Raw genomic sequence first — 14,735 nt, 5'->3', positions numbered from 1 at the left:
TCAGTTTCACTTTCAATTACTTGAAATCCTCTCTGATGAATATTATGCCCCTCTCTCTACAAGCCTTCCTTACTTATTTCTCTCTAGAACTTATAATGACAACAAATCTTGAGACAAATAATTATGATTCCCAAGAAACAGCAACAGGTCGTGTTTGACAGAAACCAGCTAGAGCAATACAGATTTATGATGTAACACATTGTAGTGAAGGACAAAGGTTAAGTACAAGTACAGTACACAGGTACACGGTGTTTGTATTTTACTGTGGGTGTGGAAGATTTAACACGATAATACTTTGTGAAAATAAAGAATACATTCGTGCTTTTAACCCAAGCAGAGCAGTACAGCAACAGGGGCAAGTCTGGCCAGAAAGAGCTTTGTTTTATTCTTGTATATCAGTTTCACTTCCGGCACAGCAGGGGGCGCCACAGCCGCGGCGTGACGTCATCAGTGGAAATTAGAAATGGCCGACAGCAAGTGATGGACAGCGAAAGTTAGCGATACGGGTTGGTGAAATCAGCTAAACTCGTTGTCTGTGCCGCAAGTATTTGAACTTTGTTGTGCATTGTTACTGTATTAATATACTGGGACACTTCCCGCATATGAACGGGAGGATTAGGTTGAGTTTGTTCGACCGGAAAAGCCTCACAAACCCGGGCATTAGCCCGCAGTATTAGCCACGCTAGCAGCAGGACCAGCGTCTGCTTTTGTTTTTGTCGCGTGTCTGCGATAGAAGGCTGACACTAAAGTATTTTTATCCTTTTTTTATTTGAACTTTTTCTTTGATATTTGCATGTGTCCTGTACCGGACTGTGCATCCGCCTACTTGATTTCCGGGGCTTTTTTTTTTACTCTGAATCGCGGGTGGGGTCCAGCCCGTCTTGCAACGTGTTGACATCGCTGTTCTTTAAAGGCGAACTTCGCAAGACAGCCGCACTCCTCACTACAGGGACACATACTCGCTCCGAGCCGCTGGACTCTGCCTGTTCGTGAACATGGATTCAAAGCGGGCACACGGCAAACCTCAGGCAAGCGGCGGCGGCAGCAGCAGCGGCGACTCGAGCCCCGCGTCCCCCTCGGGCAGCCCCGCGCCCACGGCTGGCAAAGCCCCGGTGCCCGGGGGAAACGCGTTCGCCAACGACGGCAGCTTCATGGAGATGTTCAAGAAGAAGATGGAGGAGGAGAAGAGGAAAAAGGAGATGCAGGAAACGGGTGGAGAGACGAGAGCCACCGAACAAGGACAGGCATCTGTGGAAAAGAGGCCGCCTCCCGTGACGAGCTTTGTAAGGGGTTTGGTTGTAAGATGAGATAGCAGTAGTTCAACACGTCCAAATTGATGCACCATGACTGACAGTCTTACTCTAGCTGGAATTGAAGTTGTAATGGCCAACATTTAGCATTCCACACACATGCCTGCGCTTGTGTTATCTATAAATATATATGTAACATTTGTAGATCAGTGAAGATTAGGGATGCTCCTCACTGATCAAGGTTTCCCTGGTGGTGCGGCAAGAAACTAAATGTAGACCTTCTGCTCTGGTGTAGTCTCCTTCATTGGCAGTCCATCTGCAAGGGCTCCTATAACGGTTTCAGTCTTCTATCCCCTAACCCAGGTGGGGAAGCGCAGAGGAGGAGTGTTCCTAAAGACCGGCATGGTTGCGAAGAAGCAGAAAAACGACACAGACGTAAGTGGGGTTTGGTGTGTGTGTGTGGGGGGGCAGAAGCAGTGTACTTTCCCACTGGTGATCACCTTGTGCCTCCTCTCCTGCAGGTCGAGCCAGGCAAGAGCGATGCTTGGACAAAGTACATGGCTGAGGTCAAAAAGTACAAAGCCCACCAGTGTGGCGACGACGATAAGACCAGGCCTCTGGTCAAGTAGGTTCCAAAACGCGGACATGAAGCGACAATGTTTTGAGGGGATTGCTGACCTTCGCATACTGCCAGTTCATGTTACCCTTCACGTTAAGTCTTTTACAAACTGCTTAGACCTTTTCTCTTTTTGTATTGTTTTTGTCTTGTTTGTCATTTGTTGGACTTTGATCTGGTGTCAAAAGTTGTTTGAAACAGTCCTTATTGTTAAATATTTTTGATTTGTCATGTCTGGGTTAAGTTAGGGTTGATTAAAATTTGATTTAATAGTCAAATCAAGGTGTCAATTAAATTTACACTGCCCTTTTAATGTGTGGTGTTGTGCCTCAGTTTTGTTAGGTTCTCACTGTAAGACATGCGTGTTGTACGGAGTGCAGAAGAAACATGGTTGTCAGTGTTTCAAGTTTACATAAATTAGGCCATTGTGAAGGGAAGGATTTTAATTAAAAGTAGGTTTGAGTTCCATACAGAAATGAATTCCATTAGGAATTCAAGTACAATGAAAAAAGTGTACAGCTCTCATTGAAAAAAAAAAGCTCAAATTCAATTTGCAGTTTACATTTCTTACAGGTATCAGTGATAATTACATTATGATAAAAACAGCACCAAATAGACAAACTGACCATGCATCAGAGAGGGAGACATACAAAGGCACACTTTCAACTTTCAGGCTCACCAACCAAGCTCATTCAAACCCTCACACATACACACACGTACACAGGCACTCAGCTTGCACTCTTAAAAATCCCATTCATCCTTTCTCCCTGTCCACAGTGATATAGGTCTATCTTGTAAACATTGACAAACTGGATTTGTCATTTGATTTAACAATTCTATGAAGAATAGTATTTAAAAGTTATCAAATTGTTTAAAAAGTTATATTTAACTGTGGTATTCATGAAAAGTTGAGCCGATCTTCTCAGATCAAGTATCTGACGTGTAACCAGGTCCTCATCTCAGACCCCTACATGAGTGGTCAGTCCATCTGTCTCATTCCATCCTGATTTGTCCCAACACTTCATAGACAGCATGCGCTGGGCCTTGAATTCCAGCTGTATCATAGAGTTTTCCTCTTAGCATCTCCTCCCTGGGTCTGACTGACATCTGGACAGGAATAATACAGTTCTTGATAAGTTAGCAAAGAGCATTGAGCCACGCATATTACAGAAGTTGGACGACAGATAAAAATGAGTACATAAAAAGGCATGCGGTCACGAACAGACAAGCAGAATATGGAGCGGGGACCAGACGGAAAAAGACAACCAGAGACAAAGCACACCAGACATTTGAAAAGAGAAAAGGAGGGCAGGGGAGGGAGTAAATGGAGCAGGCTTTGAGGGTGGCGGGAGGGTCAGATTTTACCTGAGAAAGCGAGCTGCAAGTGAGGAGGCAGAGCAACCTGAGACCCTGACTGGAGACTCTTATACAGATCTGAGGAGACAGGACAGGGGTACAAGAAGGGAGGGACAGATTCCAATAAAATGGCGAGGGAGAAAAAAGTGGAGGAGGAGCAACATGGCGTCGAGGAAAAAGACAGGTGATAACAGCCAAACAGAGGAGGGAGTAAAGATAGAGGAAGTGTGAGACAGTAAGAGAGGGAGAGGTGGGAACCATAACCAACATGGGATTGGCATAATTTTGATAGGAGCGCAGAAAAGGGGGGAAAGGAGAAATTTGGGGAAATGAAGCAAACAAAATGGAACAATGTCAAACAGGAGAGAAAAATCACAATCTGACACACAATATGGTGATAAACAAATGATGCTGTAACACACAACACAAAACAAGGCCTATGCAGGAACAACTAAACAAACATCAGCAGAGCAACCTAAACAGTGCCGGTCTGAACTTACATATTCCATCACGTCAGAAACTTTCCTCGTCACATTATATTTAGCACCTGCCACCAATTTAAGATGTATGTGTGCTGCATAAGTTAAATTTCAGAAAAGAAAATCCTTGTTTGGGGCCTGTGTGCATCACTCACTCTGGGTCAGGGTGGAGAACGATGCATTGCTACTGGCTGCGGAGCCGCTGGATGCTGCACTGGAGCCTGCTGCCCCCAGCGGAGGCAGGTTGAGCAGCGGAGGGAACTGGAAAGGCAGGGACACGGGCACCAGGCCCCCCAGCATCCCAAAGCCCAGGGGAAGAGACGTAGCTGAGCTGAGCAGACCTCCGCTGCCCGCCGTGGAGACCTGAACAGAAACAGGCCGTTGATAATCTTATAAGTTTAATACTTTAAAACTGCTAATTCTACATGTAAGAGACACAAGGTTAAGCTTACTTCTTCTCAACCTCTTTTCCATGTGACTTAAAGTTCACCCAAATTACAAAGGAATATTTTCCTACCCAGAATCAATGCTCAGATCCATTCATTGTTCTTAATATTAACTGCTACCAACAGTTATTTGCTGTCAAATGGTCTCTTAAAGCTCTGCTATCCTCTGCTTAGGCATGTGTGCAGTACCATATACACCAGGATATTCCATTATGTAACTATTACCTCTACCAGTTCACTATTACCTTCTAACAGTTTATGTTTTCACTGCATTAGTTTGTCGGCTAGTTGGTTTGTCAGCAGCATTACACAAAAGTTACTGAACGGATTCCACAATGGTTGGATGAATAGACCCCATGGACTTTTAGTGATTAAAGGATGGATCCAGGAATTTCTTCTCCATTTAAAATTGCGACATTTTCATTAATTTCTCAAGGAACAATGCATGGATCTTCATGAAAAAGGTGATTTTAGGTGGCATTTAAATTATTAAATTAAAAAGGTGGGAAGTGGAAAATGTTCATTTAAATTAGCCTCAGATTAATTTGCAGCAGATCATCTAACTAAATGCCAACTATTTCACATCTGCAATTATAAATCATTATAAATAACTGTCATTATTAGTGTACCCTAATATGTAATCAAGCAGGTACTTTGTGCTGTTTTCTGAGGTTTGAGTCTTCTGCCTCCACCAATATATCTTAAAGCAGACATAAGTGAACATCTCAACACTTCAGCTAATGAAACTACATATCTACAATCCAATCGGGGTAAATTGAAAATGTTACTGATTTGGGTGGATTGAAGACTTACAGCAACAATTTGTAACTTTTCTGGAGAAAGATATTTGACCGTTAAATCTCATCCACAGGTCATCAAATATTGACGCTATGTGTTGGTAGCTCAAGTCTGATGACGCTCACTGGAGATCATGTTTCCCTTTTCAACTAATGCTTTTTTCCCTGTATTATCAAATGTGCTGAATATCAAGGCATTTTAACAACAGGGAGTAGACACTAACAGTTACTAGTGTGGACTTGCTGGCGGAACAAACCTGTGGCAACTGAGAAGAGACCGATGACGATGGGACAGACACGACTGACTTGGCCCCCTGAGGTGTCCCACCCCCGGGCCTCGGACGCTGCCCTGGGCTGGCAGAGGCCACTGTGGGGGAGGCACTGGATCCTGAATGCTTGCTTATGGATATGGTGTTAATAAGGCTGGTGTTGGTGGTGCTGTTGTTGTTGTTGGGGGTCTTCTGGCTGCCTGGAGAAGTGTAGCTGCCTTGCCCCGGCTTGGTTGCTCCTCCTTGGGCACCTGAGAACGGCGGGCGGAACCCTGCTGGGCTTTTGGGAGTGTACTGGTGTATGGTGGGGGTTGCCTGAGACCTGGGGGTTATGGAGATGGAGGGGGAGACTGAGGTGGTAGTGGTCACAGCAGGACTGGGGGTGCGGGGGGTGAGCTTGATGATGGGCGGGACGCTGCTGTGGGTGGACTTGGTGAGAGTCGCGTGCATAGGGGTGATGAAGTTGGACTGAGGCCGGGGCTGGGGCTGAACTCCAGGGAGCGTCTGAGAGAGGGTGGTGGAGGGGGAGGATTTACTCTGCGGGGTCAGGGGAAGGCGAGGCGTCTGGAAGGTTTTGGGGGTCATGTGTGAGGGGGATGTGAGGGTGTGTGGACGAGACTGAGGCGATGTGATGATGAGTGTGTCACCACTATTGACTTTGTTATTATTGCTGCCTTTGAGGAGGCTAGAGTGGGGAGTGGAGAGGCCCAACTTTGATCCGGGGGCCACGAGCGGGGACGCAGTGGGTGGTGGACGTGGTTTAGGTGGCGACGCTGAGGCAGGCATGTTGGCTTTAGCCACGCCCACACCCAAAGTTCTCTGAGTGTTCAATACCGAGTGTCTGTGCGCCTGCACTGTACCCTTAATCACCCCCATCCCATCCACCCTCGCTGAGGGCAGAGGGGAGGACACGATGGATGGAGGCCGAGACAGAGAGGTGGAGGAAGACGAAGAGGTAGAGATGTAGTGAGGTGCGCTGGAGCTGGGAGTGTTGACAGAGTTCTTTTTCTGTTGCTGGATGATTGACGAGGGGTGGAGAGTGGGGGGGTTGGTGGTGGGCTTGGGTCCATCCGGGGATGGGGGGCTGTCCCCGTGGGCCAGGCCCTTGGCTGCGTTGCCGAGGATTGCCAGGGCCTGGGAGATGGAGTCCAAGGAGGGAGCCGTCAGGTCCTCGTCGAGGGAATCGAGACATATGGGCTCAGCCGGTGACTGGGGCGGTCGCTTGGCAACCTGGCCTGCAGGGGAGGGTGTGGCCCTTTGAACCCACACAGCCTCCTGTAGGGTAAGATTACACAAAAAAATTACATTTACACAAATTATATCATAACCTTACCACATATTTCATAGACATGTTAAAAATACAGGTCACAGTGTTAGAGTATATATCACATTAAAGCCTAAAAATATTTGCAGGGTGACCCTAATCTCTACATTTAAAGACTTCCTAATGATCTAATCATTCCCCCCTGCTTTATTTACTTTGAATGCTGCATTCACACTTACAAATACAGAATATTGGGAAGTAAATACAAACCACCATATTTTCAAAAAATGTTTAAGATTGAGCTTAAAGTCAGAAGTCTAACCTTTGGCTTTGCCTTGGGAGTAGGGACCATCTTTTTCTTTGCTCTGTAGCAAAAAAACAACAACACAAGTGAGTGAGAAAAGCTGGACAATTCAATCAATTATGAAGTAATCACTTCATAATAATTCACATGACTCACGTGTAGCCTGTGAGGTGACCGTGAGCCATGGTGCTCTCTTTGAACAGCATCCTGCCGACAGAAATAAACATGTTGGAAATATCAATACAGCAAATATTCATGTGGAGGGATTTCACTTCTCAGCCAGCAAGTTCACATCGGGTGGGCGATTGCTGAAGTAATACCGCAGACACGCACCTGGCCTGCATCCAGCCTTTAGGCCAGAGAGGTTTCACTTCAGTCTCCATGAAGGCTTTGAGGTAGTCTTCTAGAGACAGCGAGTTCTTGCCCTCCAGCTCATAGCAGCCCAGCTTCACCCGCACCAGGTTACACAGCAACGCCCTGGAAATCAAACATCTACAGTCAGGCCTCCATCGCTACACGTTATGTACTTTTATGGCCACCTGTGTGAAAAGTGTTTGTCCCTTTCTCTGTGAATCTGACCTGAGTTTGTCGTCCCAGAGAAACTTCTTTCGAGGGCCCATCACCCTCTTCCCTGGTTTCTCCTCGTCATCATCCTCTGAGCCATTCTTCTCTCCCTCCTCAGACTGTTGTCTGTGAACAGACAAATGATCATAGTATAGATACAGTGTGTGACAACTGAAGATTCAGGGGCCTCGAGTCGTGTCCTTACTTTGCCACTTTAGCGATGCAGTCCATGTTGTATCGAGCAATCTGCTCCGGCATCACACTGCACACTGCCAGTTTCAGCTTCAGCAGAGGCGTTCGAAGGCGGTCGTCCTGGGCGACGGGAATGAGCACAGTCAGAAATCACACTCACATATGCTGGGCGGCACAACACTCGTGCTAAATATAGAATTGGATAATGGGCAGGAAGCCAGCGAACCCAGCACTGACAAAAACAATGACTTTGCTTTCACACAGTTACATTTAGACGCACCTGCCAGCTCACACACTCACTAATGTTTATATCCTGTGAAATACTGTGCAACATAAGCCCTCATGTTACTACAGGTTCATGTGACGAATCTCCTGCATTACACATCAAGCCAGTGAAATCATGCACAGTGCTGTTCATGTCTCCTTCCAAAGCGAGACATAACGAGCAGACTATACTGTGTTCCAGCTTGACGCAGCAACATTTTTCGTCTTAGAATAATACCCCTCCCACACACCTGAATGTTGAGGCTGAGCTTCTTAAGGCGTTTGAGCAGAGCTTCTTTATTGCAGGGCACAAAGGCCTCCAGGTGAGAGTAGACGGCTGAACGCACCTCTGCAGGCTGCTCCTGAACCTGCAGCTCGATACTGAAATAAACACAAACACACACACAATCAGAGGCCAATGTCAGAGATATCCCCACAGTTACATTTGTTTTTATGCAAATATAATGAAAATCTACACAAGGTACTCACTCCAGCAGGATGTTGTTCATGTCCAACGTGAAGAATTTCTTCCTGCCCTCTTCATCGAATAGACGGGATGCCTGTGACAAGAGACGAGTGTTAAACAGACTGAAGTAATGTCTTTGGGCTGATTATCAGGCAAAACACATAAAATGTACCTCCTATATGCTCCTATGATGATTGTTTAGCCATTGTTTAACACATTACATTTACATTTAGGGCATTTAGCTGATGCTTTTGTCCCAAGTGACCTACAGTAAGCATGCTCCGGTTTCACAATTGCATTTTTAAAGTACATTTTTGCTTGTCATGGGCATATAAATAATAAATCATAGATCCTTGGTAATTTTGGTTGCAGTCCTGATCTAAAAGATGTGATCCAGTGGAACACTTAAGTTCATACCGCTCTCAGGTCTTCAATGCGTTTTGCGAGTGGGCCTGGGAGTCCACTGGGCAGAGGAGGAGGGGTCAACGCGCTACCCTGCAACACTCTGCCGGCGCCCGCTTTATGTCCCATCCCGAACGAGCCGTTCTCGCCCTGCACCGGACTGGAGGGCTGAGGAGAGTCCAGCATCCCGAAGTCCAGGTCGCCCATCATGTCCTGCAGTATGTCGTTATTGGCCGAGCCCAGCAGCGACATCACGGCCGGGTCGGCGGAAAGGTCGGCTATGTTGCAGTCGTTGCCGCTGGCAGCCTTGGGGTGGGCGTTGAGGAGTGCACTGTTGGCGTTGGGCACTTTGGTGGTGGCTCGTGGCAGACCAGCTGCAACTATGTTCTTTTTGCGCATCTCCTCTTTCTCCCTGGTGAAGCGACGCAGCATGTTGGCCAGGTGGATGGAATCCTTCATCAGCTTCTTCCTCTTTTTCTTTTCAGGCCGATGAACATTCAGAGCAGAAACTCTGCCAGGACAAGAGAGACAAATAGAAGAAAGACATTCAACTGACTAGCGGAGAACAGGCAGTGACTTTAGGAATTAATCTGTCGTGATTAACTTGTTGGGCGGGTACTGATGGGATGCCCTGAGGAAATATTCTATACATGGAAAATATTGGCGAAACAACAAACTTCAGATGAAACACTGAAGAAAACTTAAAAGCTCACCCGGGCTTTGGTACTTTATTCTTTCTGGGTTTCTTCTCCTCAAGAATTCCACCCTCTTGCTTTTTGCGACGTTTCTTTATCACCCGCTCCTCACCGTCTTTCATCTTCTACACATGGGAACAAAACATTTGGTTTATAAATATGGTACAACAAGAGCTTCAGCCTTATTTAATTATTTTATGCATACAGTCCGCCAGTGTGTATCTCACTATGTGTTCTTACCTTGAAGTGATTATCCTCGGCGCCTGCATTTTCTCCTTCAGAGTCCGATGCTGCTCTGAACTGCAGCGTGCCCGTGTTGATGTAGAAGCCTCCGTGTTTTGTGGTGAGTGAAGCCGGTACCAGCTCGTCGTACTGAGGCCGGGAGAGAAGTATAATTACTGTTAGTTTTACTCTACTGCTGCATGCCTGTAGCCAGTGCTTAGAAGTACAACAACAATTACACAGTTATTATCCCAAATTTAGTCTACATCATAATTAACTGTATGTACTTTATATTCATCTTTGCCGAATGCTGTTTTTGTAGTTAGTAAACAAGATTTGTACAAAGAGAAAAATGATACTCATGCAACTTGGTAAAACCAATGCTGCAATTAACCGTAACAAAAAGCAACACAAGACTGAAAATGCTGTTTCCTGAAATCTTGTTAAGGAAGTCTGATCTCTTCTGTTTGATCTTTTTAATTAAATTTTGTTCCCAACAGTAGGTCTCTTATTTACCATAACACATGCAAAAAAATAATGAACAAATAAATCAAGCAAAACTGACAACTCAGTATTGTTCACTGGAGTACTCTTAATTTTATTACTTTTGCAGAGTGAAATACTCAATACGTGCATGAATATCCAACTACTCAGTTAAACGTTGCTATCCTCATTCGTCAGCACCAGAAATACCAGTCGGTTGAGGAGTTTTAAATGCGTAGCATATCTGATGTAATCTGCACTGAAATGTCATTTCCTTATAATCAAATGTTTATAAAAAAAAACAAGCAACTGTTAATAATTTTACCAACACTGGTTAACAGTTGGGTCTAAGGTGTAATATACATGGACAATGTTTAACCATATAGATTAAATTGTAACTACAAGTATTGTAGAGGCTTTGGATTTGATTCATTTTCACTTTGAGAACTGGCAAGATACAGTATGAGTAATACAGAGTGAAAAGATATTTGTGCTTACAGCCTCTGAATTGTCTATGAAAGGGTCGGTCTCATCGTAGCCGTAGCCGATGTCGATGAGATCCTGCATCCTGTCCTTTTTCTTCTTCTTTGGGGCGGCACCCTGCAAACAGAGGGGAAACACACGGACCACAAACATGTAAAAAATAAACATTCAACGTCCACACAGTTACAGCTGTGATAACATATACACATATCTAGGGACAGCAACACTCACATATTTGCTCTCAAATTTCCTGGCCAGCTCCTCTACCTCCCGTCTCTCCCTGTCATCGTCAGCGAAGGGGTCGGTGGGGTCCAGGGGAGGAGCGAGTCCTTTGGGGACTGTTGAACCTGGAAGCTTTACCTGCAGAAAACATGGACAGCATCAAATTATCAGTAAAGGGGCACTCTACTAATTTCACACATCAAAATCAGCTTCACGAAAGAGCATTTGAAAATAGCTGTACAAGTTCTGTTTGTGATTGCAGGATTGTGACTTGTAGATAGAGTTCACTTCAACATAGAAGTTCTGATTTCAACATTACACAGAAGTGCCTGAATATGTAGCTGGATATGGACACCTCACATCAGCCTAAGTAAATGTAATGCTTATTATAGTGTTACACAGGGTTGCTCCAATACTGAAGGTGAAATGCCTCCAATACTGCCTAAAATACTGGAATGTGTATTGGCGAGCACAAAAGTCAATGCACTGATCCAATACCATGAAATCTTATTATTGAAATTAACTATTTTCTGCACAAGTACTTACTATCAATGAATAGCTATCGACAAACATACAGGGGTGGAATACAGCTCATAAAAAAATAACAATCAAATGTATGTTATATTTCTTTCAAATGCCCCAGTATTGGACCAGTACTCTGTATCGGCTGATATGTTAAGCAGTAGCAGCAGCACAGCTGTTGTAACAGTCACTCGACCATCTCTAATCACACAACTGACTGCTTGCAAGGCGTAAAACAATCTTTACCCCATCTCTACAAACCACCCCACATGACATGAACGCAGCATTAACGTGGCAGCAAGAGTCTGACAAATGAGGAGCATGTTAGGTCTGGATGGTAGGGCCTTAAAGGGGCACTACGTAGGTTTTGCTTTTTTTCAAACTTTATATTGATGAGGTAATGACACAAACACACATAACTGAATAAGCAAACTGGGAAATAAGGTAACCCCGAACACTGTTTAAAACTAGAGCAGTGGTAGAGTCTGCCAAATATAAACAAAGTAAAACAGTGTGAAATTGTGTTGTCCTTTTAGGTCAGTTTGTAAATAAATAAATAAATAAATAAATAAATAAATAAAGTTTGTTTATTTAGTTTGTTTGGGCATATGAAAAAAAAATCAGCCAATGAAGATCTTTCTGTTGAAAATGATTGCAATTATTCCTAACAAGTACATTTAAAATAATATCACAATATTTCTAGGCCATATCATAACATATACATTAAACATATGTTAGGACTGGATGACAAAATCAAATAATACAATATTCTTGACCCAAGAGGCACTATTTCATCATTGTTATTGTATCAATATCATTATTGTTATTGTAACTATATCATATGGGTGTGTGTTTGTACTTTCACAAAATTTTAACACAATGACATTTCTGATCATTAATCACAAATAATGGGAATATAATGATGAAATGGGTAAAGGCAGGTGTAAGAACAAGCAGAGCAGTCTAGTGAGTTTAGAAACTGACATCACTTTACTGTAATGCAGCCTTTTAAAACCAGAAAAGACACTTGTACCAAACCAAGATATAACACTTCATATATATCATGTTTCTGGAGTTTCTACATGGGACTAAAATGCAATATATAAGCATCTGCCTTACTAATTTTTATGTCTCTCTCAACTTAAACACCCAATGTTTTGGAAACACAAAAGCCCAAATTGCTGCATTGCCCCTTTAACGTGCAACTTTTCACTCTAAACTGACTCCTCTCCTGTCTTACTCTCTATCCAGACCTTTTGTCGTAATGGCATACTAAATAAATACTGAGCATATTAACAGTAACTGTTGAGTGCAATATTAACTCCACATGTACACTCTTGAGTAAACAACAACATGTCTCCGAGTGTCATCTCAGCCTCGCACACTCAGCAGCGCAGCCCTCCTGACACTGGTGCCAGGTTAGGCCCCTCCTGTGCACACCATGGTGCCTCCTGTGTGTCCCCTCCGTCCTAACCTGAGTGAGAGTTGAGTTGACCAGCTCGCCGTAGTTGAACTCCGCGGACGCTCGTTCGTTCGGCTCGGTCAGAGGGAGGTTGAGGCGGACGGTAGGTTTCGCCTCCCGGGTCTCGGCATCGCCTCCTTTCGTGTTGCCGAACGGGTCTCCGCCACCTCCTGACCCGACCGCCGCGGCACTTCCACCTCCATCTTTCCCAAAAGTGATGTCGACGGCCTCATCTTCGCGGCGGCGTTTCTTGCTGGACTCCGGGGTCGGCGGCGAGGTGTTGAAGGACGAGATGGTGACGAACGGCACTTTCCTCGGCTCTGCCATTTGACGCTCCAAGTCCGACGACCGGGCACGCAAAACGGGGAGCGCCGCGCTCCTCTGAGCCGCCGCTGGCTGGAAAGCTAAACCTGGAGACGGTCGACAAGTAGAGCTAGCTAGTTGCTCTGCTAGCTAGCTTCCTCAGAATGAGTGCTGCAGGCAACACAATTACTTTTATCTCCTCTCAGCCCGTATTAATCCATATAGTAGTATCCCTGGCACCGACCCCGTCACCTACGAGGGACTTAAACTGAGGGAAATCGCAGTTTTGATTGCTTCCATGAAACTGGTTGTTAGCTACCGCAAGGAGGATTCTGTAGTAGCCATCTTGATCATTATTATCATTATTCAGTGGCTGGGCGTGCGTATGAAAAGAAAGCGGAAGCTGGGGAGGAAAGGGAAGAGCGGTCGTCCAATGACAGAGCCGAAACACGCCCACCTGACAGACTAGCGCGAACGTGCAGGAGATGATTGTTCTGAACAGGCGGGACGAGCGGACCCTGAACGCCTCACGACTGTTTACTACAAGTAGAAATTATATTGTTGATTGTGTTGGACGGGCTGTCCGTCCTGGTTGCTCATGAAAGCAGAGAAAAGAACATTTCTGAGGAGGTCCACTTCAAGCTAAAAAAAAAAAAAAAAAAAAAAGTATCATGAGTTCCCATCATTATTTGGTATCATTTCAATGTGTGCAACACAGACACAGAGACCACAGTCAGAATCAAAAGTATTTATCGTACACTTAAAGGGGAACTGTGAAGTTTCAGGCGGAAAAAAACACGAACTCAGAAGTACTCAGTCAATATTAATAAGGCAATAATACAAACACAGCAAAGTTTTTATTTTTTCTAAAACTGAATAAAAAAGCTTTCCTCACATCTATCAATTAAAATAGTTTCCCCTAAACTGCATAATGCACATTTAAATGTCTAAAATCGCTGATGCTCTTTACACTAGAGAATAATAATAAAATCATCTCACCAAATCACTGGAGGTAATTACACAATATGAGGTAATTTGATCATTGGTTTGTCTTCTTTAACCTTTTCTCAGTCATTCTTTTTGTAAAGTCATCTTTCTAATGAAACTGAAGATTGGATATGCCAGAGAATATAAAATATCACAGACAACACACAGAAAGCTGCTGCAGATGCATTGTTATAATAACACAAAGTTCAGTGAAACTCTCCTCAAACTGTGATTTCACAAAAATAACATTAGATACACAAATTCAATGTCACCATGGCTTAAGTACAAGCACAAATGCAGTGTGTCCAGTGGTTCCCAACCTTCTTGGCTTGTGGCCCTGTAAAAACTAACCCCTAATGACCCCCTAAATAAAGGTTCCAAGTTTCTATTATGTGACTTTATGAAAAGAAATAGGAACTTCATACCAAAATTAATTTTTAACAAAAATAAATGAGATCCAGTACTTTTCAGGATCCTGGAGGGAAAGGCTAAAACCCTACGATAACTAACCCCTTTGTGTTTTCTAAAGATGTTAAAGTTTTGGCTACAACTTCATGTGTGAAAAACAAATCAGTTATTGTAAATCACACACCAACTTTATCATTTCCACCAGTCTACAAAACACTCTAGCCATATCTTGATCCATTACAGTCACTATCAATGAAGACTTGACTTGCTATATAAATA

The 14,735-nt window shown here is 44.2% G+C and overlaps 2 protein-coding genes across 3 annotated transcripts; one reads left to right on the top strand and one right to left on the bottom strand.

Annotated features, from left to right (window-relative positions):
* The first annotated feature begins 435 nt into the window (after positions 1-435).
* Positions 436-2,179, top strand: trir (telomerase RNA component interacting RNase). The gene is made up of 3 exons (XM_037088438.1): positions 436-1,283; positions 1,614-1,685; positions 1,772-2,179. Exons 1-3 carry the CDS (start codon positions 996-998, stop codon positions 1,877-1,879), a joined length of 468 nt encoding a protein of 155 aa, XP_036944333.1. The 5' UTR covers positions 436-995; the 3' UTR covers positions 1,880-2,179.
* Positions 2,180-2,291: 112 nt separating this feature from the next.
* On the bottom strand, positions 2,292-13,689 carry ubn2b (ubinuclein 2b). 2 transcript variants are annotated; one of them, XM_037088433.1, is made up of 17 exons: positions 12,771-13,688; positions 10,784-10,912; positions 10,568-10,669; positions 9,605-9,736; positions 9,383-9,489; positions 8,685-9,180; positions 8,291-8,361; positions 8,053-8,182; positions 7,551-7,657; positions 7,361-7,471; positions 7,115-7,258; positions 6,938-6,988; positions 6,800-6,842; positions 5,202-6,488; positions 3,857-4,064; positions 3,232-3,300; positions 2,292-2,973 (listed from the first exon to the last, which is right to left on the bottom strand). In XM_037088433.1, the coding sequence occupies exons 1-17, from the start codon at positions 13,083-13,085 to the stop codon at positions 2,927-2,929; spliced, it is 3,549 nt and encodes a 1,182-aa protein (XP_036944328.1). In that variant the 5' UTR covers positions 13,086-13,688; the 3' UTR covers positions 2,292-2,926. The 2 variants fall into 2 exon arrangements, with proteins under 2 accessions (XP_036944328.1, XP_036944329.1); XM_037088434.1 differs by lacking the exon at positions 3,232-3,300 and having other exon boundaries at positions 2,295-2,973; positions 12,771-13,689.
* Between the last annotated feature and the right edge of the window lie 1,046 nt (positions 13,690-14,735).

Source organism: Acanthopagrus latus, chromosome 23 (assembly GCF_904848185.1).
Source record: "Acanthopagrus latus isolate v.2019 chromosome 23, fAcaLat1.1, whole genome shotgun sequence".
Classification (NCBI taxonomy): Eukaryota; Metazoa; Chordata; class Actinopteri; order Spariformes; family Sparidae; genus Acanthopagrus; species Acanthopagrus latus.
This window is presented reverse-complemented; position numbering and strand designations above follow the sequence as displayed.

Coding starts and splice junctions, on each gene's coding strand:
- trir (XM_037088438.1), top strand. CDS start 996: ATGGATTCAAAGCGGGCACACGGCAAACCTCAGGCAAGCGGCGGCGGC. Junction 1,284..1,613: donor CGCCTCCCGTGACGAGCTTT/GTAAGGGGTTTG, acceptor CCCCTAACCCAG/GTGGGGAAGCGCAGAGGAGG. Junction 1,686..1,771: donor AGCAGAAAAACGACACAGAC/GTAAGTGGGGTT, acceptor CCTCTCCTGCAG/GTCGAGCCAGGCAAGAGCGA.
- ubn2b (XM_037088433.1), bottom strand. CDS start 13,085: ATGGCAGAGCCGAGGAAAGTGCCGTTCGTCACCATCTCGTCCTTCAAC. Junction 7,658..8,052: donor AGCTCAGCCTCAACATTCAG/GTGTGTGGGAGG, acceptor CCCGTCGCCCAG/GACGACCGCCTTCGAACGCC. Junction 6,843..6,937: donor GGTCACCTCACAGGCTACAC/GTGAGTCATGTG, acceptor TTTTTGCTACAG/AGCAAAGAAAAAGATGGTCC.